The following is a 25,933-nucleotide window of genomic DNA, read 5'->3' as shown; positions in this document are numbered from 1 at the left end:
AGCCGGACCAAGCGTGACCCAGCCGCGGCCGGCCAGCCATGGAGACTGGAGCGCGGCGGCGCCCGCAACTTCTCCCGCTGCTGCTGCTGCTCTGCGGTAAGGGGGCGTCGACCCGCACCGGAGGCGCCCCCACTTCCCGGAGTTCATCGGACCCGCGTGGACCCGCGCCTTCCTGCACCTGCGCCGCAGTCCTTCCTTTCCCCCTGAGCTCGGGAGGGGCGCACAGCGACCCTGGCGGGCTCCCCAGGCTCTGCGGGAGGGTTCACCCGGGAGAAGCTGAAGGCAAAGAACTCTGGCGGGCAAGGGAGGCACAGGGTCCCCTCCGGGCTCTTCTGCCGGCGGGGTCCGGCAGTCCCCGCTCCTCCTAGTTGTGATGTCCCCCCACGCCCCAGTTCTGGGGTCGCCTCAGGGTGGGCGAGAGAGGAGGCGGACCAGGCCTGGCTCTTTCCCCCTTCCCCCTAGGATGGGTTGTCGGTGAGGTAGTGAGCTCCCTGTCCTGGCATTGAGTGCCTGCCCACCACTCACAGGGGCGTGGGCGGGTGGACTCCGGACTGCGTAGCTGGTCCTAGCAGGGCCCTTCAGTGTGTGGACGCTTGTGTGTGTCTTGGAACTGGCTGACAGGGGAAGCGGGGCGACTCTCTGAGCCATCCTCTCCTAATGTCTTCTTCCGCAATAAATCAGGACTCTGGGGAGAACCGTTGCTCACAAAATGGAAACAGATTAAACTAAAAGCTTATTTTGAACTACCTTACTAAAGAAATTATCCAAGAGAAAGTGAGAGAGAGAGAGAGAGAGAGAGAGGAGGGGGGGGGAGAGAGAGAGAGAGAGAGAGAGAGAATGTGTGTAAGGGCTGTTGGGGAAGAGTGCTTGCTGAGGGCTGGAGTACACTAAGTGGCGACTGAGCCTGGCCAGTTCTGGGGGGACACTGGTGAGGGAGGGCCCTGGTCTGGTGGTCCCCAGTTTCCCTGACTGTAAGATGCAGCGTTGGGCCTGTTTTGATGATTTGGGATTTGGTAAGGGAGGTGGGAAAAGGGTGGACCAAACTCAGTGTTCATTTTCCTTCCATTGAAGAGGTCTTGGTGTGCAGAACATGTGTGGCTTCATTTGGTGTTCCAGGGCTGGAGCCTAGGACGTGGTTCATTTTGTGTTGAAGTGCAAAGGTGCGTGGCAGCTTCTGAAATCAGGAACATGCTGATTTGGGATTTCAGCAAACTTCCAGTGAGCTCCCCTCAGGTGGAGATCTTGGTCACTATAATGGAAGGAAGGTCCTCTGAATTCATTCTGGGAGAAGCTGAGGCTTTCCTAACCATCTCCAGTATGGAATTGAGAAGGACCACAGGCTTCCGCCTGCACAGAATCCCTCCTCTTAATAATCCTGTCTCTTGTGGACCCAGTTCCTGAGGGTCACTTCTTTGTCTTGTTGTGTTGGTCCTGACTGTCCCCCTCCAATGGGACATGGGTTCATGCTCCCTGGCCAGAATGGGGACCAGGCCCAGCTTCTCAGCAGACCCTCCCAGTGTTTGCCTGGCCAGAGTGAGATTCAGAGAGAGGTAAAACTTGCTCATGGTTCCAGGCTGATGTGTCAGAGGTGGGACTGGAGCCCACATCTGCCCTGGATGCTGCTGTATCTGGAAGGAAGGAGCTGGGTGGGTTCCTCTTGAGTGAGGACTGGCTCAGGGGGACCAGCAGGGAGGGTGCTGACCTCTGGGGCTTCTTTGAGAATTCCAAACCTTTTTCCAGAAAGCATTTGATGCTGTGCAGGGCTGTGGGGATGCAAAGTCCAGCAGTTGTCTACTCAGCAGGATGCTTTGCTGTTTTCTATTTTGATTCAGTTCCTGCGACTTTTACTAATGCAGCCAGTAGTCCAGCCCTTGACTGGACTCTTTTGGTCTGGGTGAAAATCCCGATCATGATCCCAAGATTACAAAGCACTCACTGGCCTCAGTTTCCCAGCTGCAATGTAGATGTAATAGTAGCAACCTGCAAAGGGCTGCTGAGACCGTCAGTTTGATTCCATTCAGTTTAGTCTTTATCGTCTTGTGTTGGGCATGGGATTGTGGGGTGGAAGGATTCATGCTTAAACAAGGGGAGGTGTAGGAAGGCACCCACCAGTGACTGCACTGGGCCTCATGAGGCTCACTCACAGCACCCAAAGATGGAGCACCATAGTGTGTGTGCCTGTGTGTGCAAGCATGGTACCACCATTTTTATCACTAAATGATGTCCTGCTACCATGTTACCTGTGGTCACATTGATTCTGCTGAATCAAGTGGGCCCAAGGGCCGTGGTTGGATAGCAGTAACTCTGGTGAATTAAAGACTTGGAGGTGGCAGGCCGGGGGCAGTGGCTCACGCCTGTAATCTCAGCACTTTGGGAGGCCGAGCAGATCACGAGGTCAGGAGTTTGAGACCATCCTGGCCAACATGGTGAAACCCCATCTCTACTAAAAATACAAAAAATTAGCTGGGTGTGGTGATGCATGCCTGTAGTCTCAGCTACTCGGGAGGCTGAGACAGGGGAATCACTTGAACCTGGGAGGCGGAGATTGCAGTGAGCCGAGATTGTGCCATTGCACTCCAGCCTGGTGACAAAGCGAGATTCTGTCAAAAAAAAAAAAAAAAAAAAAAAAAAAAAAAAGAAGACTTGATGGTGGTGATTGGCCAAGAAGAGGCCCATAGATTTTTGGCACTGGAGGTTCCTTGGAGGTTATCTGACCTCCATGCTCTTACCTACTCTTCATAAGGAAACAGAAGTCTGGAGGGTTGAGAGGAAGTTGCCCAACCACAGAGAACAGGGGCAGAACCACCCAGAATCCACAGCCTCCCAAGGTCGACTGACCATGGCCCATGGCAGCCACTTGCCAGTCTGATCGATGCTCTTTCTGTTAAGGATGGGGAGAGCGCCTGCGTTTCATTTCCAAATGACTAGCCACAAAAGCCCTTTCTCGCGGAAGTGCATCTGTTTGGCTGTTTATCATCTCTCGGCGTCTGGAAGTCCCTGAGACAAAAGAAACACAGGCCGGCATGTTCTTTGTCTCCCAATGAAACCAACCAAAATGGATTTCTATTTTGATTCAGTTCCTGTGACCTTTACTAATGCAGCCAGTAGCTTGATTGGCAATGACCCTCTTTTGTGGTGTTGCCAGGAATCTGTCTTTACACCATTGTTCTAACATTGGGTGGGTTGTCAGGTTTTGCTGGGAGCCCCTCAAGCCTCATGTGCACTAGAAATGAGCTTCCTGGGAGGACACTTGGTCTCTCAGGGTGCCTGCCTTGTGCAGGCCCAGGGCTGGCGCTGTCACAGGCATCCTCATAGCACCTCCATGGGCAGAGAAGTTATCTCAGAACACCTGCCTGAGGATGGCCTGTGGTCCTCAAAGGCACATTTACAATCTGCCCAGGCCAGGTCCTTGCCATGGGGCATGTGGAGGTTCTGGGGTATGCAGAGATTTGGGGCATGCAGAGATTCAGGGAGGGGCATGTTGTCAGGGACCCCTCCTTCTCTTTAGATAGCTATGCCACCTGGGTGCGTGTTTGTAGAGTCCTGGGGGAGGGGCTGGGCAATGCCCTGGCACTGGGGGTGGTGTGGAATTGATGCTATCTTTGCCTGGCTCAGAGGGGGAGATCAGGGGCTCAGGGAGAATAATAGTTGCCAGAGGGTAATGGATACTTACCAGGACCTTGTCCCAGAGCTGTGTTTCAGAGCATCATGGTTAATGTGAAAATGCGGCAGATGCAGGCCCTGTATAGGGAGGTGGGCTGTAGGAACAGCCACAACTTGGGCTGGCTGCGGCAAATACCTGCTAGGAATGGGCTTGGGGGGAGAAGGCAGTGGTTCAGATTCGTTCTAACTTCCAGGATGAGGAGGAAGGAAGGAGGGGAGAGGAAACAGGGGATGGAGAGGAGGGTAAAGAGGACGGGGGAAGGAGGAAGAAAGAAAGAAGGGGAAGGAGAGGGAGGCGGAGGAGGAAGAAGAACTGGGCTGGGTCTTGGTCTGATAGGTGACAGTCAGAGCACGCTGAGGGGGCACCAGGCCAAGGGGTCCAGGTCTAGGGGTTCAGATTCAGACCTAGGGGTCCAGGTGGACCAGGCTGCAGGTGTGGGCGCTGGCCAGGAGGGACAGGGTGGGGCTAGCCTGGCTCGTGCCCACTGGGATGGTGGGCCGAGCTCAGGAGACCCACCCAAGGGTTCTGAGATAATCTGTTAGGGAATGACGCCAGGCCCAGGGATGAGGACAGTAGCTGGATGTGGAGAGCAGCTAGGTGAACCTTCAGAGTCCAAGGCAGGGGCAGCTTTAGGGTGGAGGTGCACAGGCCTTAGTTCTCGTCTGGCTCCACGTGGTCCCTGGGGCTTGCATCCCTTGGTCACTTATGCCAGGGCTGTCTTTTCACCTGCAGGCAGGTGCCGCTGAGCAGGGTGGCAGAAGGAGGCCTTGGGAAAGTTGCTTTCTTTTGGGCCTCCATCGCCCCATCTCTAAACCGAGGGAGGTGATGAAGAGGGCATGATGTTTTTCAGGCCCTTCCCAGAATCGATGCTGACCTGTACTCCAGAATCTGATGCAGAGCCCAGGCTTGGCGTGGGGCTTGGAAATGCCCACTGGGAGAGAAGGAAAGGAAGGTGGGGGTTGGGGGCCAGGGCTAAGTGTGGCCACTCTAGCCAGGAGCCCTCAGGGCAAGGAGGTGAGCCTTGGATGAAGCCCTGCTTGGCAGACCAAGGGTGGGAATTGAAGTGAGGGCGTCAGTCTGAGGCAATGGTGACGTGCCACCTGGAGACAACTCTGTGGGCAGATGCCCCGGCTTTGAACCTTGACTCCCCTGCCGTGTCTCATTGAGCAGGCAGCTGACCCACCCTGCCACAGAGTTTCAGTCTTGAAGTACCTGCCCTGTCTGGCTGTTGTAGGGCTTGGTGGGTTGGGCCACACTTAGAACAGGGCATTCAGGGAGCACTGGTCAATACTGAGGGAGATGGAGAGCCAGGCTGAAGGGAAAGAGAAATGTGGCAAGGGTCTGCCAGGTAGGTGTCACTGGTTCCATTTCTGAATGGGTACACTGAGGCTCAGGGGGGCAAGTGAGTGAGTGTCAGGGTCAGGGGCAGAGCCAAGGTGAGCACCTAGGGCCTCCTGGCTCCTGCTTGCTGCTCTTCCATCCCCCATGCCCTTACTCCTTGGAGTGTGGTCCTCGGACCTGCAGAATGGGCTTGCAGAGAGGAGTGCTTTGGCCTCCAAGCCTGCTGGACTGGAATCTACGTTGTTTGAGGTCTTCAGGTGATGGTCTGCACATCTGAGTGGAGACACATTGCTTTCCATCTCTCAATCCCGGACTTGACCCTACGTCAGAATCACTTGGGGGTTTTAACAAACATGAATTCTCGGTTTCACACTCCGGAGGCTCCCATGCAATAGGCCTGGGCTGTGGCCTGGGTGAGCCTATTGTACAGTTGACTCTGCTGGGTCTGTCCTATCTCTGGTGGCTGTCCTGAAAGATGACAGTGCTCAGAGGAACTAGGGATAGAGCCCCCAAGCCTCAGGGCTTTCTGGGTGGGTTCATGAATGGTAGTCCCCACCAGCCTCATAGAAGAATGGTTTCACTTTTGAGTCTCTTATTACTCATTGGTTCCTTCAAAGCACTTCAGAGTCTAGAGCTGTGCTACAAGAGAACCTGGGGTCAACAGCTTGGGACCCACAGAAGTGAGAGCTGCTGGTGTCCAGGAAGGAGGCTGTGGTGATGGGGGACAGTCTGATTGTGGAGGAGGAGGGGCAGGTGCTGCCAGCAGCCAGAGGGTCCTGGAGCAGCAGCTCATGGCTGGGACAAGCTGGAGGCTGGGGTCAGCAGTGGTGGGAATAGGAAGTTGGGGCCCGATGGAGACTAACCTTGACAGAGATTTTGTAGGTGCACAATTATTAACCAATGAAAACACACAGAATCAGAATCACTCTTTTTTACAAATGGGGAGACAAAGGTCCAGAAAGGTGAAGGGCCCGGTTTGGAGTTACACAGCAAATCAGAAACTAAATGGGATGAGGTCTCTGCCTTCTGGCAGATGTACCTGTGGGGCATCTGGAGGGTGGCATGGTCAAGCTTCAGAAGGACATAGGCCTCCCTTCCTGCAGAGATGGTACAGGCTTCTCTTGAAGGGACACCGGCTTCACTCCTGGCTGGTGCTTGCCCAGGATTCCATGATGTGAAGCCTGAGGGCCTGTTTGGGTTAAGTGGGAGAGTACTGTGACTGAAAACCCACTTCTGCCTTTCTATTAGACTTTAAATAAACTCTGAAGACCTGTACATCCTGCTCCAACCTCGCTCTAGGTCTACCTTTCCAAAGTCACTTCTTTCCTTTACACCCACAAAGGTGTGTACCCCACCCCTCCACACACAGTATACCCAGCTCCACTGTGCTCCTGCCTGTGCCCTGGACACCTCTGTTCCTCTGCTGTTCATGTTTTCTAATAGCTTCCTGATTTTTATCTACTTGTTCTGTAAATTATTGAGAGAGGAGTATTCTCCAACTATCTCCTGGGTGCGGGGCTCATGCCTGTAATTCCAGCACTTTGGGAGGCCAAGGCAAGGGACCGCTGGAGCCTAGCCTGGGTGATATGAGATCTTGTCTGTACAAATAACAACAACAAAAAAATTAGCTGAGTGTGGTGGCACATGCCTGTGGTCCCAGCTACTCAGGAGGCAGTGACAGAGTGAGACCTTGTCTCAAAAGAAAAAAAAAGAATTCTCCAATTGTAATTGTGAAATTGTGGATTTGTCATTTTCTTCTTGTAGTTCTGTTTTTGCCTTGTGTGTTTTGATGCTGTTATTAGGTGCATAAATGTTTAGGATTGCTATGTCATCTTGATGAATCGAACCCTTTATTGTATTGAAAAGACCCTCTTTAGTGATATTTTTTGCTTCCAAACATACTTTGTCTGATATTAATATAGCCACTCCATCTTTCTTTTGATTAGTGGTAGCAAGATGTATCTTTTCCCACTCTTTTATTTTGAACACATTTGAGTCTTTTCATTTAAAGTTGGATTCTTGTTGGCAGCCTACCGTTGGGCCTTACTGTTTGTTCTTTGCTTCTTAGTTGAAGTGCTTAGACCATTTACTTTCAGTCTGATTATTGATATGGTTAGATTTAAATTTACCATTATACCATCAATTCTTTTCCTTCCTTTTCTCCTTTTCTGCCTTCTTTTGGACTTAGTGTTTATTATTATTACTCCATTTCTTCTTCCTCTTGCCCTTCTCCTCCTCCTCCATCCTTGCTAATTGGATGTAATTTTTTGTTGTTGTTGTTACTCCAGTGGTTGGTTCAGGGTTTATGGTATACATCTTTAACTTATCAGTCTATCTTCAGGTGACATTACACTGATAGCCTAAGAACCTGCCATTTCTCCCCGCCTGAACTTTGTGCCATTGCTGTCATAAGTTTTACTTAAACCAAAGTTATAAATCTCACAATACATGATTATTATCTTTTACAGAATTTAAACATTGAGAAAAATTCTATATATTTACTTACATAGTGAAAATTTCTGATGTCCTCCATTCCTTTGCATAGGTCCATATTGGCTTCCGATAGGCTTCCCTTGTCCCTGAATGACATCCTAAACATTACTTGTAGTTTGGGTGTGTGGGTGATATTTCCTTTCACCTTTTGTATGTTTGAAAAAGTTTTTATTATGCCTTAAAAAGCCAGCATTATTGAGATATAATTCACATGCCCCACAATTCACCCATTTAAAGTATACATCAATATTTTTTAGTACACTCCTAGAATTTTGCAACTATCACTATAATCAATTATAGAACGTTGCTGTCACCACAGAAATAAACCCCCTACCCATTACCAGTCACTCCCTATTTCCTCCAACCCCCTTAGCCTTAAGGAATCACTAATATGTTTTCTGTCTCTAGATTTGCTTATTCTGCACATTTAGTGTAAATGGCATCATATAATATGTGAGATTTTGTGACTGGCTTCTCTCACAGCAGAATGTATTTAAGGTTCATTCATATTGTAGTATGTATCAGCACTTCACTCTTATGTACAAATAATATTGTATCCCATGGATATGGCACATTCTAGCCATTCATCAGCTGATGGACATTGTTTCATCTTTTGGCTATTATGAATAATGCTGTTATGAACCTTCATGTAAAAATTTTTGTGCGAACATGTGCGGTATAAATTTAGGAGTGGAACTGTGTAGTCATATGGTAACTCTATGTTTAACATTTTGAGAAACTGCTAGACTAGTTTCCAACGTGACTGCTTCATTTCACATTCCAATCAGCAGTAGTATATAAGGGTTCCAATTTCTGCATGTCCTCACTGACACTTTTTTTTTTTTTTTTTGATACAGGGTCTCATTCTGTTGCCCAGTCTGGAGTGCAGTGGTGCAATCATAGCTCATTGCAACCCCAGACTCCTCAAGCCATCCTCCCACTTCAACCTCCCAAGTGGCTGGGGTTACAAGTGTGTGCTATCACGTCTGACTGCCTTTTTGATGATGGCCGTTCTGGTGGGTGTGAGTGGTATCTGACTGTGGTTTGATTTGCATTTCCCTGATGGTTAATGATGTTGATTGTCTTTTCATGTGCTTATTGATCATTTGTATATATTTTTGTAGAAATGACTATTCATATCCTTTGCCCATTTTAAATTGGTTTATTTTTCCCTTTATTATGGAGTTGTAAGAATTCTTTATGCAACCTGGATACAAGTCTTTTGTCAGATATACAACTTGCGTATATTTTCTTTCATTCTGTGTGTTGTCTTTTCACTCTCTTGATGCTATCCTTTGAAGTACAGAAGTTTTAAAATTTGATATGTCTAATTTATCTATTTTTCTTTTGTTTCTTGGGCTTTTGGTGTTATGTATAAGAAGACTTTTTCTCACACAAGGGCACAAAGATTTTCTCCTGTGTTTTTCTAAAAGTTTTATTTATTCATTTATATTTTTATTTATTTATTTTTTGAGACAGAGGCTTGCTTTGTTGCCCAGACTGGAGTGCAGTGGCACAATCTCAGCTCGCTGCAACCTCCGCCTCCCAGGTTCAAGTGATTCTTGTGCCTCAGCCTCCCGAATAGCTGGGTGGTCTAAGAGTTTTATAATTTAGCTCTACATGTAGGTCTGTGATCCATTTTGAGTTAATTTTCGTGTATGAGGTGAGAAGGGTCCGACTTTATTCTTTTGCAAGTGTATATCCAGTTGTCCCAGTACAATTTGTTGAAAAGAGTATTCTTTCCCTGGTGAATTGTTTTAGTACCTTTGTGGAAAATCAATTTATCATAAGTGTGAGGGTGTATTCCTGGATTCTGAATTCTATTCCATTGGTCTATTTATCTAACCTTATGCCAGTACCATGCTATCTTGATTACTGTTGCCATGTTGTAAGTTGTAAGATTGGTATAGAAAGACATCCTATGTTAACACATTGGAACACTTAATTGTTAAGATGTCAGTACTACCTAAAGTGATATACAAACTCAATGCAATCCCTATCAAAATCGCAGCTGGCCCATTGCAGTAATTGATGAGCTGATCCTAAAGTGTCTATGGAAAAGCAAGGGACACAAAATAGCCAAAACAATCATGAAAAAGAACAAAGTTGGCCAGGCGCGGTGGCTCAAACCTGTAATCCTAGCACTTTGGGAGGCTGAGGTGGGTGGATCACCTGAGGTCAGGAGTTCGAGACCAGCCTGACCAACTTGGAGAAACTCCGTCTTTACTGAAAATACAAAATTAGCCGGGCGTGGTGGCGCATGCCTGTAATCCCAGCTACTTGGGAGGCTGAGACAGGAGAAATGCTTGAACCCGGGAGGTGGAAGTTGCAGCGAGCTGAGATCACGCCATTGCACTCCAGCCTGGGCAACAAGAGTGAACTCCGTCTCAAAAAAAAAACAAAGAACAAAGTTGTACAACTTACAACTTACAACAAGTTAATGATGGCAGTTTTCTGAGGGCTGCAATGATGGTGCCCCCCTCTAGAGAGGGTTTGGGCTTATTTGCTTCTGCGGGGGCCTGTCCATGGTGATCAGTTTAAACTTGGGGTTTCCCTGGGTCCATCCGGGTCATGTGAATTTGGGCTATGAATCCACAAGAAGGTCAGCCTGTGCTTATGACCTCTCAGAGAGGGGTCCCCCTCCCTGCTCAGTGCCAGGTCCCATTCCTCCTAGTTGGCCGAGGGTGAAGAGTTATTTCTGGTTCACCTGCCTCTGAATGTCAGTTTATGGGGCCTTTCATTGGACTTCTCATCTTGGCCTTTATCCACCCCCAGTTTTCCAGGCTGGGAAGATGCCTCCAGGGCAACAAATCCATGGCCCCCTGGGTTCTGCTCCATCTCGTCTTTAGCTTGATAATTTCTTGCCATCTTGTCAGCTCCTTGATGATTTTATGAATGTATTGTTTATACTTTATCCAGGCTTTCAGTTGTTTTCAGTAGAAAGTTTGTCCAGACATCTGCCATATGACTGGACATGGACGTGTGTCTGCTTATCTTCTCTACAAGGATATAGTGAGGCTTGTATAAGGCTTTTACAGAAACCACCGCAAGTGGTGTCCATCAGAAGCTGTGGGTGGTGCCCGGGTGTCAGGACCCTGGACTATTGTCCAGGCTGTCGCTAACAAACTGTGGGATTTTGGGTGAAGGTGTGGCCTCTCTAACATCGCTTTTATGGAAGGAAGGACACATGCCCTGAGGTGGCTGGGGGCCAAGTGGGCTTGTCCCTGTGAGGTCCCAGCTGTGTCTGTGGATGGCTGAGCAGGAGGTGGTGGGCAGTGGTTTTTACCCCCAAGTTTCCTAGTGCCCAGTGAGCCCTGATGGGCTTTGGGAAGCGGAGGAAACCCCAGCATGGAGCTGACTGCCCACTGTGGGAAAGCTAGCCTCTGTAGGCTTCTGCCACTTATGATAATGTGGGGAGGACTGCAAGGAGCGGGGTTGATTGTCCAGGGCACCTGCTTTCCCTTGGGGACTGTCAGCTTCTTTGCCCACAGCTCACACTGCTTCAACGGCTACCATCCTGGGGTCCTCGCATTCATGGCACAAATGCTGCTGTGGACCTCCTGACACCAGGCCTGAGCTGGGAGGAGGGGAGATGCACATAGCAGAGTCTCGACAGCAGGGGCGCAGTGGGGCCCAGCCGCCAAGGAGAGGGGTGAGGTGGGGGTGTTGGTGGAGGCTGTGGATTTCCTCCTAGGGAGATGGGAGTGGGCACTCCCAGCTGAGGAAGTGGACAAGGCCCAATGAGAGCAGACAGGATGAGGAGCACCTTGCTTTGGCTGGAGGAGTGAGCCAGGAGGGTCTTGGGTGCTGTGGGTGAAGACAGCAGGCCGGCATGCACAGATGACTACCCCAGAGCTGTGTGACCCTGGGAGACCTTTCTGGGCATCAGCCTCCCCATCTGTGTAGTGGCTGTTATAGTGCCCTTGGGGGCTCCTGTGATGCCTGGGACAGGTGATGGGGCTTAGGGGCCAGGGAAAGTACAGGCTGGGTCCTCAGGGACCTCCTGACTCCCCTGGCCTCAGCAAGCCCTCAGGTGTGCGACTGGCCACTGTCCCCACACTGGCTGCTGTTCTTGGCCCGTCTCTGGGCCATTGACTGGTATTTGCTGAAGCTGTGTTGCTTTGGGCACCTGGACCCATCTTGCTCCATGCTCCTCCTGCTACCTGGGCAGCTCAAGTCCTCTTAGATGATCCTGATGGGGCCTGTGCATTTTTTAGCCCCCGATAGCTACTGCACCATCCCCTTCAGTGGCCCTAATGCAGCCCTGGTCATGCCCCCTTCCTGCCACTGACATCGGAGCTCAGGTCTCCTTCTGACTGTGGCTGCCTGTACACGCAGCCCCTGTGTGGCCTGTGCATCTTGGTAAGACTTCCTGACACTCTGTCCTGGATTCTGCCCCATCTATTATATGCTGTATCTTCAATCACTCCCCTAGTTGGACTGAGATCCCTATGTCTTCCTCTTGCCCCCTGGACCCCACATGGCAGGTCCTCTGAAGACAGGAACCAGATCCTCTCCCTTTCCCCTTGTCCAAGGATCCAACACAGTTCGCAACACATGACAGCGGTGGTCCAGCATGTTTTGCTAATCTTTGGATAAAATTCACTGGGTTGACAGTGGGTACTGAGCCACCATCTCCATGTGCAGACCCTGTGGGACCATGTGGGGGACCTGTGCTACATGCAGGGATGGGACAGATACAGAATGACCACATGAGCACATGGCCCTTCTGTGAAGAGATGTGAGCGCCCCAGAGGCTCACTCAGGGGACCAGGGCCCTAAGTGGGGTATGTGGCCTTTCAGAGAAGCCAGGCCTGCAGCTGTGCTGATGAGACAAGTGAATGTGGGGGTCAGGGACATTCCAGGTGCTGAAAACCATGCAGAGTGGCCAGAAGGCCCTGAAAGACCTGTTCTGGGAGAGCCAGTCACTGACCCTGTGTCCAGGGGCCGTGGTGGGGACTTCACCCAGCCTGTGTCCTTGCCATCTGCTTACACATGGCAGCGGGCCGACCACTGAGCCATAGTCTGTGTGCTTCCCATCCCCGGGGTTCCCTGGGGCCTCAAGATGCCCTGGGTCCTGGGGAAGCTTGCATGGACAGAAGGGGAGGTGCGAGTGCCTACACAGGCTTCTGGGACCTGCGAGTCCCCTATCCAACTTTACCAGCTGTGACCCCCAGGGGCCCTTCTCAGTGCTGTCAGCCTGTATTCTGAGGTATAGGTTTGGGCAGTCACAAAGGGAAGAAGGTGCCTTGAGTCTGGGAACCCATGACCCTGAACAGCTGGCAAGCCCTTTTGTGTTCTCCTCTGTGGGCTTCCAGTTAACACCTGTCCTCCGTATGTGCTCCAGGTGTCCTGCTGCAGGTGGGGGTGGGCTGAGCATGCCAGTTCCCTTAACCCTGGGATCTGGACCCCTCCAGCCTTCCTTTGGCCTCAGACAAGCCACTCTCTTTTGCTGGCGTCAGGCCCTTGTTCAACCAAGGGGCTCCCAGGGTCTTCCCTGATGTTAGGATTAAGCAGGCTATGCCTCTTGAGGAGTGTCTGGGGTGCTGTGGTCTGGTGGAGAAGGTCACTGCACCAGAAGGTGGTCCTGTCTAAACGTGCCATTTCCATATTAAAGTGACTTATTCAGCACTTGCTCAGTGCCCATGGTGAGCCACATGCATGGAAGAAGATCAGACTCTGAAATGCTCACTGCTTTCCCTATCATTGAGCCAAGACTTATTGAGGGAATGAATGAATGATACATTCCTGGATGGTGGCACTAAGCATTTCAGACCTAAGTTAGCCAGCTCAACCTCCTTGTGAGGTGGGGCCTGTATCCCTCATCTTGCGGATGGGGAAACTGAGGTTGAGCTGGTAACCAGTGCAGTGTGGGTGTGAGCCAGGTCTGTCCCCTGTCAATCTGGAACCATTTTCTTGTCTGCTTCTTCATGGTATTTCCTCTAGCCCAGCACCAGCCGAGGGAACACAGATGACAGGGCTGTGTATGCACATGCACATGTAAACATACACATACACACTAAGACATAGATGGCAGGGCTGTGCACCTACACACACACATGCTCACACACCAAGACACAGACAGCAGGGCTGTGCATGCGCACGCGCGCGCACACACACACACATACACACACCCCAGACACATATGCCTGGGCTCTCTCTTGAGTATATGATGAGCGCCAAAGCAGAGGTCAGGTGAGGGAAGTTTAGGAGCAGGGAGGTCCTGTCATCTGGAAATGGGATGACCGTGGAGACAGCCCCTGAAGGGCAGGGGGCGCTGCTCAGTGAGAGGGAGGATGTCCCCCATGGGGAAATGTGTGGAGCAAAGGCATGAGGTGGAAGGGGAGGGGATGTTTTGGTGGGCAGAGGTTGGGAAGGGCAGTGGGGATATCCTGGGACAAGCAGCTCGTGTCAGACCCTGAGAAAGTCCAAAGGACTCATTCCCATTGCTGGCAATATGAGTCCCTGCAGTAGCCTCAGCCCCTGGTTTTTCCCAGAATCGGAGGGGGGCTTTGACCGGGAGGGGGTGGTCCCTACTGGCCTGGAGCCCTCCTCTGCTGCCCCTGCAGGCACTGGGATGGTCCCCAGGTCTTAGAGTCCTCAGGATGTTCCCAGGCTCCTGGGACTCCTAAGCTGGAACGGGAGCCTCTTTGCCAGCCCTGATCTGCCCGAGACCCTCTCACCACCTCCCAAGGAGTTTGGCCCAGGGTCTCACTGCCTGATGCCTCCCTGTGTCACTGCCTGCGAGGCGGTAAAGTGAAAAGGTGGACTTGTCCTGTCTTGAGGACAGGTCCCTGTGTGGAGCCTCCTTTCTGCACTGACAGGTAGGTCAGGGTGGAGGGTGGAGGACCCCACTGGAAAGGTCTCAGGCTTGCAAATGGAGCCTTGCTAGTGAGTCCTCAAGTTATGGCCCCTCGGGCCTCCCCTGTCCTGGCACCCCCAGTGTGAACTGCAGTGGAATTCTCACGACTGTCCCCTCTCCAGGTGGGTGTCCCAGAGCGGGCGGCTGCAACGAGACAGGCCTGTTGGAGAGGCTGCCCCTGTGTGGGAAGGCTTTCGCAGACATGATGGGCAAGGTGGACGTCTGGAAGTGGTGCAACCTGTCCGAGTTCATCGTGTGAGTGCCACTGCTGGGCGTGGGATTTGCTCTGACCACAGGGCTGCCCAATGCCCAATCACTGCCTGACTGCAGCCCGACCGCACTCTACCCAAGGCCTCACCCATGCCCCACCCACAACCCACTGTAGGCTGCCCACAGCCCTTTCATGTGCTGCCCCACACTTTGCCCAGGACCCCAACCACGCCCCTATTCACACTCTGCCCTTGGTTCTTGGCTCTGGCCACCCCACCCACATCCCGCTGGCACATCACTCATGGCCCCACCCGTGCCCCACCCCTGCCCGCGGCATTTGTGCTCCCCACACCCACAGCGTATTGCCAGCTTCCTATCCCCCATTCCGCATCCTCACTCTGATGTTATAGCAATTCTACACTGTGTCTCTGCTTCTCCCTTTCCTCTGTTATTTGGGAATCCTCCCCATGCCTGCTTTTCCTCCTGTTCCAGATTAGTGCCATGCCCTGGGAGTGTCCAGTTCGGGGGTTCCCTGGCCTGGGGGTGCCCTGTCTGGGGGGTGCTCTGCCTGGAGGGTGCCCTGCCCAGGGAGTGTCCAGTTTGGGAGTGGCCTGGCCTGGGGCCGGTGCTACCCTACCCCGGGGGGTGCCCTGGCCTGGGGGATGCGTTGCCTGGAAGGTGTTCCACCTCTTCTTGCAGCTGGAGCTGGGTGGACCTTGTTATGTGTGTCTTTCTTACAGCACCAGTCACGGCTGGATCTGTTCTTAGTGGTCAGAGGACTTAGAGGAATTGAGTTCCAATGGTTTATACCAGGTGCAATTGTGGACAACACCCCATAGCGAAGGGAGGGCCCCTTGTTCTAGAAGCTTCCCAAGTTTTTTATCTCTTTACCTCCTTGGAAATCACTCATGGCCTCACAGTCCTCTGCCCCACCCCACTCCACCTCTGGCTTTGCAGTCTTGTGCCACTCCCTGGTGGCTGCTGCCAGACCCAAACTGTGCTGGCTTCATGCTTTTGCATGTTAGCACCCCAGCCTCTGCCCTCTGTAGAGACACTGACCATGGCCCTGCCCCAGGAAGCCTCCCTGGCCCTGGCCATTCTGGTGGCCCAGCAGATGGGGGCTCCTTGAGGCTGTCACATCTGCAGCCCCACTGCCTGGGGGAACTGCTTGCTGAACCAAGTGGAACGGAATTCTGAGTCTGCTGGGAAGGGGTGCTGGGATTCAGGAAAGGGTTTTGCAGGCTCCTCCTGGTCCTCGGTGAGCCTGGACACAGGCGTGGAATGGAGCCACAGGTGGGGGTGGAGTCAGGGAGGAGGAGGTCATAGCTTCATAGCTTCTGGTCTCACTCTTCTCTGTAACCTGCTAAAGCCTCGGTAAAGAGACTAAATAGAGACGTCCAGCCCTGGGTTGGGAGGACAGGAGTGGAGGCAACCCGATGGGCATTTAGGAGTCAGCAAGTGAGTGGGCAAGAGCCACTGACTGAGCGCCCTTGGTGAAGTCAGACCTGATGCTGGAAAAGGGGAGCTGGGAACAGCCAGGTTGACACTGTGGAGGCCTCCTGAGACCCGGCTGGCAGCATCACCTCCCAAGAGAGTGGCAAGAGTGGCTGAGAAGCAGTGAGGTGTCCAGAGCCCTCCTCCACCCCAGCTGGACACTGGAGGTGTATTCTTGGAGCTGGCGACACCAGGGTTTCTGGGCCTTCCCATGTAATTGAGAACGTGTCATAGTGTCCCAGAGAGGGAGGCTGGAGAAAGCGGCTGACATGCATTGTCTTTTGCCACTGGGTCCAGGAGGGTGGTCTAGGGTAGGATTGGAGCTGTCCTTTCTGAAGAGTGAGACCATCCAAGAGGAAGGACCTAGAAGCAGTGACCCCCCACCAACTCCTGGAAGCTCTGGGAACAAGCCTTTCTGCAGGGTCCCAGTGTCTCATCAACTCTCAGTCCCTACTCCCCGTCACAAGTGTCCAAGCGGGGTCCCTGGACATCTGATCTAAGGCTCTGACCCTGAAGGACAGAGACCAGAGAGATGGAACCAAGCAACCCCGGGACCATGCACCAAGAAGAAAACGCCAAACGTCACAACTGGTATCTTCAGAGGGCAAACAACTATCTCTCATGTGATGAATGAGAACAAAGAAAGAGCCTTAGAAATGGAGGATGCGACAGAAGTGAAATGGAATAGAAAGATTGGAAGGGAGATGTTGAGGAAATCTCCCCAGAATAGGAGAGAGAGAGAAGACGATTAGGAGGTCAGTAGTCAGTCCAGGTGTAACACCAAGATAGTAGGAATTCTAGAAAGAGAACAGAAGAATGGAGGGATAAAGGGTCCTTGCCAGGGGCTGAGGGCATGAGCTTGCAGCCGGCGAGGGCTTGCCCAGTGCTGACACGAGGGAGGAAAAAGTCCCACATGGATCCTGGAATATCAGAGCTGTAGAAACAAAGGAAAACTTCTACACCTATCCAAAAGGAGGAAAAAAATGAGCTCCAGGTTGGAGATGAGGGGATCAGAGGCCTTCAGGCTCCCCTACAGCAGCCCTGGAAACCGAGGACTGTGGGATGCAAGGACCTGAGAATTTCAGACTGTGATTTCTCGGCTAGTGTGCTATTTCCTGCCAATTTGTCCACTAAATAGAGAGAAACGAAAATACTGTCAGATGTGTGGCATCTCCAGCATCTTATTCCCACATACCTTTCTCAAGCTCTGGCGGCTGTGCACCAAGATGTGGAGCAAACCACGACAAAGGAAGCTATGAGATTTGGGGAGCAGAGCCAAGGCAGGAGAGGGAAGCCTCAGCGAGGGCAGTGCCCCAGCGTGGCAGCACGCACTGGGTGGAGGTGGCCTGGCCCACGTGGAGGGCACCCGATGCTTATCTGACACGGCGACTGCCTGCCCATGCCCTGTAACCCAGCTCAGTCAAGAACGAAGGACACCCCTCTCTTTCCCCTGAATGTTCGTTCTGCTTTGGTTCCCACTGAAGCAGGGGGGGCCTTGGTGAGCTTAGAGGAGAGGTGGCTTGCTCCCCTCAGTAGGACTGGTCCACATGACGGTCCCATCAGGAGTCATGGCTGCGAAGACCCTATTCCCCAAACTCGCCCATGGCCTGTCTGCCTGTGGCCTTCCCTGGGGAGGGGTCTCATTGCCCCTCGGGGCAACCAAAGTGTGTACTCTCGGGGAACCTCCCTCCAACAGCAGCAATGGGCTCCTTCTGTACCCATTTAAGGAGCATTGCTATGGGATTTCCAAATGCAACACTGTATTGCCTGGGAACACACACTCAGGTGGTGAAACCTAAAGCAAGGTGGGCAAACCCCCCAGAGGTGGGTCGGGGGAGAGGGAGTCTGACTGGGGGGTTTGTCCGGCATCCAGTCTACTGGGTTCCTCTCCTTCCCATCCTGGGTTGTGGTGCATCTTTTTTAGAGAGAGTGCTCTCGGGAGCCGGACTGAAGGAGGAGTGGGGAGGCCCCAGATTATCCAGGGGATGAATAAATCATAAATAGTTCCTGGTTTTCTAGAGAAGCACTGAGTGTGGGCTTCTCTAGAAATGTGACAAACATGCAGATTTCGTGGATCCACAGAGATGGGTGCTGTGCTCAGCTCTGCCCCAAACCTAACAGCTGGGGTGGGCTCACCCCATGACCTGCTCTGTGCCAGGCACTTGCTGGGGCACATGGACCTCAACTCATTTGGTTCTCTCAGCCACCTGATTGGGTAAGTGTTATTAAACCCACTTACAGACAAGGAAACTGAGGTCCAGGGAGGTTAAATGACATGGCCCATATCACAAAGATGGTGAGTGGCTGAGCTGGAGTTGGAGAGGCCCCGTCACGTTGGCTCTGCAACCTGGGCCTGGAGCCACTGTCCATGCTGTCTTCTGGGATTACCTCTGCTCCGTGGGCTTCTCCATATGGCCTAGCTTTGGCTGGGAGTAGGGTTTGGGAACAGCAGGGCTTTCAGCCCTGCCTCACCTCCTCTTGGGACAGTTCTGGGGCTGCACATCACTCCTCTTGCTCTGTAGACTCGCTGTCCACAGAGAGTCTTCTCCAGGGTCTGTCTGGCTCGTCTCAGCCCTGGGGATGGTTGTTGGGGGTGGCATTCCTGGGTAGCAGTTCAGTGGAATGACTTCGGAGGCACAGAGGTTACCGCATGTGATTCTCATCACGCACATAGATGCTGGGAACTTCAGAAGGTGAAGGCTGTTGCACGGTGCTGTTAGATGGCTCCCCAGCTCCTGGATCCGCTGGCAGGGGGTTGGGGTGGACAGCAGGCCACTGAATCTGAGGCCCTGTGGGAGAAGCAGGTCAGGGGAGATGAGGGTTTGTCCATGGACCTAGCTGTTGAGGTGCCTCTAAAGCCTGGGCATGTTTTAGGGGCTGCATCGTGCCTGAGGCCCAGGATAGCCAACAGCTCTGTACTTGGATTCGAGGCTGTTCCTTTTGCTCTGGCTGTTCTCTGCCGACACTACCTGGAAAGGCACAGGTGTGTGTCTGACCTACATTCTAAGGTGCTGAGAGCCAGCCTTGGATCAGTCAGGAGTTGGTCTGAGTAACTGTACCTTGGCTCACCAGACCCTTCCTGGGGCATGGGGTTGGGAGACCAGGAGAACCCTGGGTGGAGTGGGTCAGAGTCCCCGTTTCCCACCGCTTTCTAATGCTTTGGGAAATCTATGCCCAGATAATGTTCCATGCAGGAAGCAGCTCTTTCCTGTTGATGGGCCGGATCAGTGGCTCCCTCCTGGGACAGCACAGGAAGGAGGAGATGGGCTACTTTCCCATGGGGAAGCCAAGGCAGGACCCTTCACACTCCTGCATCTGTCCTCATGCAGCACAGGCGTGGGGAAGTGCTGGCCCTGGACAGAGGGGCTGGCATCTGGGCAAGAGTTCATCTAACTTCTTCTAGAACATCCTGAATGAGTGGCTGCCACTCTAGGCCTTGCAGACCCCAATGACAGGGAGGTCATCACCTCCACAGTCTGCCCATTGGACCAGGTGGTGGCTGGGAAGTCCTTTATGCTGAGTTGACTTCTGGGTCTCTGTGGCTATAGCCCTTGGTCAGCATGAGGACTGTCCAGAGCCTATGCTGGGTGGACATGGAGCATCATGGGTGGTTTGCTGAGTGCCCTTCCCATCTTTGATCTCATGGACAGGGGGGACCCACAGAAGGGGGCTCCACATATCCTGTTAGATGGGGCGAAGGAGGCAACTTCTGAGAGATGAAGAGGCAGGGACTGGGGCTCACAGGTGTGACTCCCACTTGGCCACCACCTGGCACATGAGGGCAGGCTGACTTGATCAGGAGGTGGCTTGCCCCTGGCCTCAGAGAGAACCTCCTCTTGGGCTCTTAGGGTATCCTGGATGATGAAGACTTTGCAGGTCCAAGCGGCCGTGATCCAGGCACCCTTTGACCCTGGAGAAGCGTGGCTTGGTGTGTCCTCTGGGCAGACCTGGGTAGTGCTTGGAGGTCCAGGGGAGCTGGGCTGAGACCCTGGATCCTGGGAGCTCATGGCCTCAAAGGCAGCAAGTCATGGTCAAATGGGACTGGACCCAAACCACCCCACCCATCTTCCTGGCCTCAGGTCAGGTCAGGTGTGAGGGGGGATGGCGAGAGCCTGGCTTTCACTCCCTCTGCTTTTGCAGGTACTATGAGAGTTTCACCAACTGCACTGAGATGGAGGCCAACATCGTGGGCTGCTACTGGCCCAACCCCCTGGCCCAGGGCTTCATCACCGGCATCCACAGGCAGTTCTTCTCCAACTGCACCATGGACAAGGTCCACTTGGAGGACCCCCCAGATGAGGTTCTTATCCCGCTGATCATTATCCCTGTTGTTCTGACTGTCGCCATGGCTGGCTTGGTGGTGTGGCGCAGCAAGCGCACCGACACGCTGCTGTGAGGGTCTGGGTGAGATGGAGTGGGGCACACCTGGCAAGCTGGAAGAAAGTTCCCTGGGGATGGGAGAACGGATGGGTGCTGCCAATCTCCAGCTACCGTGGCCACACCCCACGTGGTCATGGGCAGACCCCTCCCTTCCTGGGCTGACCTGCTCCCTTGAGGCCAGCCTGCTCCCTGGCCGAGGCTCAGGCTATCCGCCCAAGCTCTTTGCTCATTCTAGGGCCAGTGAAGGAAAATGTGATAAGGCCAGAGCTTATGTGCTGGGCGCAGAAATCACCTGCTGTGTCCTGTGCTCCGCAGGTTGGGCCGCAGCCTCTGCCCGGAGGTTTCTATGCCATTTCTTAGCACAGAATCCAGCCTAGCCTTAGCTGCAGTCTAGGTCCTGCTTAGACTAGAACTCCTGGCTTGACCCCATCTCCGGTTCCTGCCTTGGCTTCTGCCCCAGCCCCGGCCCCTGCCTACATCCAGACAGAAAGACAGGGGATCTTGGAAGACGTTCCATGCTGTGGAAGATGTTCCGTGCTGTGAACTCCGGGCCCTCCTGGTGGGAAGACAGCTGGAAAGGCTGGGAGGAGAAGGGAGGGGCTGGGGGGTTCCCAGGAGCCACGCGTGGCCTGCAGAGTCCATTCCATCATGATGCTGTGCCCACTATGGGCTGTGTCCGTGACCAGAGGCTGGAGTGGGGGTGTGTCACAGCCCCTCACCAGGGCTTGTTGTGTGGATGGGGCCTGGGCCTCCTTCCTACTGGGGCTCCTCTGTGGGTGAGGGGCCCTCTGGAATGGCATACCATGAGCTTGTGGCCTCTATCTGCTACCATCTGCATTTTATCTGAGTAAAGTTACCTTACTTCTGGAATTTCCTGTTTTATTTCGTGTTATTCAGAGAGATGGTGCGTCTCTTGGGTCTGATGAGTCCCCTGTACATATTGTACAGATAGGGAACTCCTGAGGTTCCGGAATCCCAAAATGTCAGTGCTTGGGGGCTCAGAGGGTGTTACAATAGGAGAGGGGCCTGTCAGGAGGAGAAAGTTGCCTAGTTATTGGCAGCCCCCTGGGAACTTCCCACCCCTGACCCGTCGGTTTGAGGATGATGGGGAAGATTTCTTTCTCTTCTGTTTTCTCTTTGCAACTGCTTTGGGCTTGCTAGGACCCCTGCCTGGGTTTTCTGGGGACCGAGAGGCCCTGGCCAGGTCTGGCTGGGGGCAGATGCTGGTCCTGGGGGTCCCTCAAGCGGGTGGAGAGGCTTTATCCCCAGGCCTCTGGCCAGGGTCTTGTCCAGGTTCCAGTTCTGTGGACTTGCGTCTTTTGCATGTGGGCTGTTGGATCCAGCATCTTCTTGCTGGATCCCTGTGAGTGGAGACAGATACGATCCTGGTAGTTCCTCTGCCCTTAGAGGACCAGCTCCCCTTCGATGCCCAGGCAGGCAGGTTCTGGCACTGGGGACCTGAATGGTGGATGCCACTGGACTGGAGGTCTGGGTGGGTGGCCCGAGCCTGACCCCGCTGGGAACACAGTGTGGGGGACAGAATCTGAGTCTACTCTACGTTCTTGGGGCAGCCTCGGCCAGGCATGAATGGTTGGGATCCCCACCACCCAAGCCTTGGCCAGCTATCTCTGAGATGGGACACCATCTGCCTAATGTGGTGACTGTGTGGAGCCTGGGAGGTCAGCGTGCCCACAGGTGTCAGGCCATCTGGCCTGCAGTGGTGCGTCTGTGTTCAGTGGATACTGGGGTCCAGGCTGCTATGGTAGAGGTGCAGCCCTGCCCCTTGGCTCGCATTAGGCACCTCCTGGTTGTGCATCCTTGAAGAAAAGCTTGAAATGTGCTGATGGAACCCCCCCCCCGCAAAGCGGACTGGGACACCTGCAGCTACCTCCTAGGTGCCCTGGAACCCAAGTCCTGGAAGCTGCTCCGAGTAGGGAGTGAGCCTGGAGTCACACCCTGGCCACCTCCCAAGCTCTTGGGCACTGTCTTCTGACCTGCTACCTCCTCCCTAGGGACAGGGGTCCTGGGGGGCCTGGTGAGATTTCTGTGAGGGTTTGGATTCCTGGGGATGGGGTGAGGGTCCAATAAGGGGTGTCCTAGAGGCTGGGAGGTCCCAGGGCAGGGCCCTCAAACACTGTTTCCAGGCTAGGTAAAGCGTCAGGCCCTAATTCAGCCAGATGCTGCTCTTGTGGAATGCACTCTGGAGACAGCTTGTGTTTTTCTGCTATGCAGACTCCAAACTTGGCAGGAGTTTCGAGCTCCCTCACGAGGGACAGGGCAAGTGGGTGCAGCTACACTGCTGTGTGGGCAGATCAAGGAGCTGGATAGGGAGCCAGGAGGCCTGTCCACATAACCCTGCAGAGGCTCACAAGGAAGGAAGGGACATCAACATTCACTTAGCCTTGATCAGGTGAAAGAGAAGTAATTATTTAGGGAGTAAGAGGGTATCTATTCGTGTTTCCTATCTGAATCTTCTTTCAATTTTTACTTCTCCATGTGTTTTCTCCAGGGCACGAAGCATCTAGGGTGCCAGGCCCATAAAGGGAAAGTGCTTGTGTGGGTGTATGTGTGTATGTGTGTGAGCGTGTGTGTGAGGGTGTATGTGTGTTGGTGTGTACATGTGAGTGTGCATTGGAGGCAGGGATAGTGTGTGTATTCTAGGAGCTTCCTTATCTAAAAATCTCTTACATTTCATCAGTTTACACAATCATTATTAATGCCCCATTTTGCAGATGTGGAAATTGAGGCTCAGAAATATAAGGGGACTTGCTGATGAGTGGTCTTTTCTGTTTTCTCGGCCTGCTGCCCTTCTGACTCCAGCCCTGAGAGGTGACAACTGCCTTGAGGAGCCCCTCTGGACCCCGGATCTGCATGAGTTTCCTCTAGCCAGAGCGGGTCCCTTCCTGACTGTGGCAAGTTTCGGGCATGCAGAAGGCTGCCGGGGTCCTCTAACAGGGTGACTGGCCCAAGCGCTCAGTCTGGTGCAGCCTTAGTACTCGGGTCATCATGGTGGTTGTGGTGGAGTGCAGCCACAGCCCTGCCTCATGGGGGTGGAGGACTTTTCCCCAAGTCTTTTCTCTGGGCAAACCCAGCTGTGGCCCACAGGTCTCCCTTTCTGGACACACCCACCTCCTTTTCTGGAAGACCCCACCTGCTTCACCCCTTGAAGAAGGAATCAACCCTTAGCCCTGAAAGGCTCCCTGTGGCTCAGCTTCAGGCCTGGACTGGCTGTCAAAGGTGATTAGAATTCGTGTGGGAATGACTGCTCATAGGAAGCAGACGCCATGAGTATGCATGTGTATATAAGTGTGTGTGAAAGTGTATATTTGTGTGTATATGTGTGAGCATATGTTCATTAGTGTGCATGTGTGTACATGTGAGTGCATATTCCTGAGTGTGTGTGTGACTGTGTGTACAAAGTGTTGGCAACTACGGCCAGATGATGGCTGAGCCCTGTGTGGGTTGTACACATTTGCCACAGTCCATACCCTTTGTCACGTGAAAACATTACTACTTGTAAGAGAGGAGAGTGAATGCCAGCAACTCATGGGGGCTGTTGTGGCTGGGGTGGGGTGTGTCTTTAATCATTTCAGTCCGCCAAGGTTTTTGCACCACTGTGTTGAGAGCTGTGGGGATCACAGAGACATACAGGGCACAGCCTGACCCCCAAGGGTTCCCAGACTTGTTGGAGAGGCAGCTATGCAAGGCCCAAATGCAGTGTGCACAGTGAGTGAGGCAGATGAGAGGTAGGTTCCTCCGGGGACTTTGAGGAATGTTGATGGTTGATGGAGAGGGTTTTTAAGCTGAATCTTTAAGGGCGAGTAGGAGTTTTCCACTGCATGAGAAGAGTGTCATGAGCAAAAGCCCAGTGATGTGCAAGAACATGGCTGTGTGGGTTAGGTGGGACTGAAAATGTGAGCAGGGCCCAATTTGGGGAGGCAAGAGGGGATGGTTTGGGGATGAAGGTGTCTGCAAATGCACATTATTTAAGTCATTGATGGCTTCTCTCATGGGGCCTCTGTGTAACTTGCTCCCTCCAGCCCATTCTGATTCCAGAACCACTCTGCACTGGGTGCCATGCAAGGCTCTGGGAGACAGTGGGAAGGGAGCCGCTGTTTCTGCCCTGCAGGAAAGGGAGAGACTGTCCATATCAAAACACGACACGGAACAAGCAGCTGCTGTTTGTACAGTGGCCTTAGCAGAGGCACTTCTGTGGGTTGCAAAGGGTCGTCAATGGAAGTGTGAATTCTTTTTGGCCACCTCACCCCTGACTACTCAGCAAACAAAACCTGGGAGTACACAGGGTTTGTACTGAGGGCAGCTCTTAGAGGGTAGCTGCCTTTATCCTTGGCAGAGGATATCCTGCGGGGGTCTATGGGACCTGCCACTGAGGTCACTGTGGTGGCAGCTGTTGACCTCATTCACTGGAGGCTGAGCCTATGGGAGCATCTTGTTAAGGAGCAGGTGACCTTTATTCCCTGCAATTGCCCCATGTGTGGTCTGCAAGCCAGTTCTCATCATTGAGGAGTGGACTTGCCAGGGTCTGCAGAAGTCATGTTGCCAAAAGGGGAGATCTTTAGAACACAGACCTGCATCTCCATCAGGCCCTGGCAATTACTCATGGCACCCGGGGCAGTCCAGACAACGTGGGGGCCAAGCAGCTGCATTGTGAACGGGGTCCTTGAGGACTCTGACTTCCATCTGAAGAGTGGTTGTGCGAAATTGAGAAGGAAATCTTCTGACCCTGTCTGGCAGGTTTCTGAAGGCCTGAGTACAGCGTGCTGTAAAACAGGCTTCAAGTCCACGCTGAGACTCAGCCCTGAGGACGTGGCCAGTGATGCTCACTTAGGGCCCTCCTGTCCTTACTCACTGGGGGAGGCATTTATTGATGAAATAGATTTTGACTTTTTCAACTGATGGGATTTTGTGCACTTTTAAGACCCCAGTGGGTTGGAGAGGCTTGAAGAGCCCATGGAATTTCTTCTCATATATATAAAGTGAAAAAGTAGAATATAAAACAATGTAGAGGAACTGCTTCTGAAATGACATGAGAACTTCATGGACCAAACAACCATACCTAGTGCAAATCATAAAAAAACCCCAGACAACTGTTTAAAGTCTCTGGAAATTGTCTTAAGGCTACACAGCAAATGAAACATTTACTACAGAAAATGTGTCAAATCTGGATAAGAACAGGAGCATCTGTAGCACTGGAGCTGTGACTGGTTCACCTGCCCTTCCCCGCCCCCATCCCAGAGTCCCAGAAGACAGGGCTCCCTCTCTCCAGCTCCCAAACAAGGCATCTTGACACGATGCCCCTGAGAGGGGCAGGTTGCCAGCACTGCTCACCCCCACCGCAGCTCTGCGCTGCAGAGACCGAGCTCCAGGCAGGAGTGAGGAGTTGGCTTCCAACAGATCCTTGAGAAGGCGAGGCACTCCTTGTCTACAGCCTCATCCCTGCCTGCTGAGAGCCATGCACTGGGCAGCTA

At 52.9% G+C, this 25,933-nt stretch overlaps 1 protein-coding gene across 8 annotated transcripts; it reads left to right on the top strand.

Moving 5' to 3' along the window:
- On the top strand, positions 1–25,616 carry RAMP3 (receptor activity modifying protein 3). 8 transcript variants are annotated; one of them, XR_012432472.1, is made up of 6 exons: positions 1–96; positions 8,356–8,514; positions 14,483–14,615; positions 20,205–20,364; positions 23,265–23,681; positions 24,038–25,616. XR_012432472.1 is itself a non-coding variant. In XM_065541996.2 (5 exons), exons 1-5 carry the CDS (start codon positions 39–41, stop codon positions 23,268–23,270), a joined length of 516 nt encoding a protein of 171 aa, XP_065398068.1. In that variant the 5' UTR covers positions 1–38; the 3' UTR covers positions 23,271–25,616. The 8 variants fall into 8 exon arrangements, 6 of the variants coding, with proteins under 6 accessions (XP_065398068.1, XP_065398067.1, XP_073891151.1 ...); XR_012432473.1 differs by lacking the exon at positions 8,356–8,514; XM_065541996.2 differs by having other exon boundaries at positions 23,265–25,616.
- Positions 25,617–25,933: the final 317 nt, after the last annotated feature.

Source organism: Macaca fascicularis, chromosome 3, assembly GCF_037993035.2.
Source record: "Macaca fascicularis isolate 582-1 chromosome 3, T2T-MFA8v1.1".
Classification (NCBI taxonomy): Eukaryota; Metazoa; Chordata; class Mammalia; order Primates; family Cercopithecidae; genus Macaca; species Macaca fascicularis.
This window is presented reverse-complemented; position numbering and strand designations above follow the sequence as displayed.

Coding starts and splice junctions, on each gene's coding strand:
- RAMP3 (XM_065541994.2), top strand. CDS start 39: ATGGAGACTGGAGCGCGGCGGCGCCCGCAACTTCTCCCGCTGCTGCTG. Junction 8,515..14,482: donor TTTTGATGATGGCCGTTCTG/GTGGGTGTGAGT, acceptor TCCCCTCTCCAG/GTGGGTGTCCCAGAGCGGGC. Junction 14,616..20,204: donor AACCTGTCCGAGTTCATCGT/GTGAGTGCCACT, acceptor CTGCTTTTGCAG/GTACTATGAGAGTTTCACCA.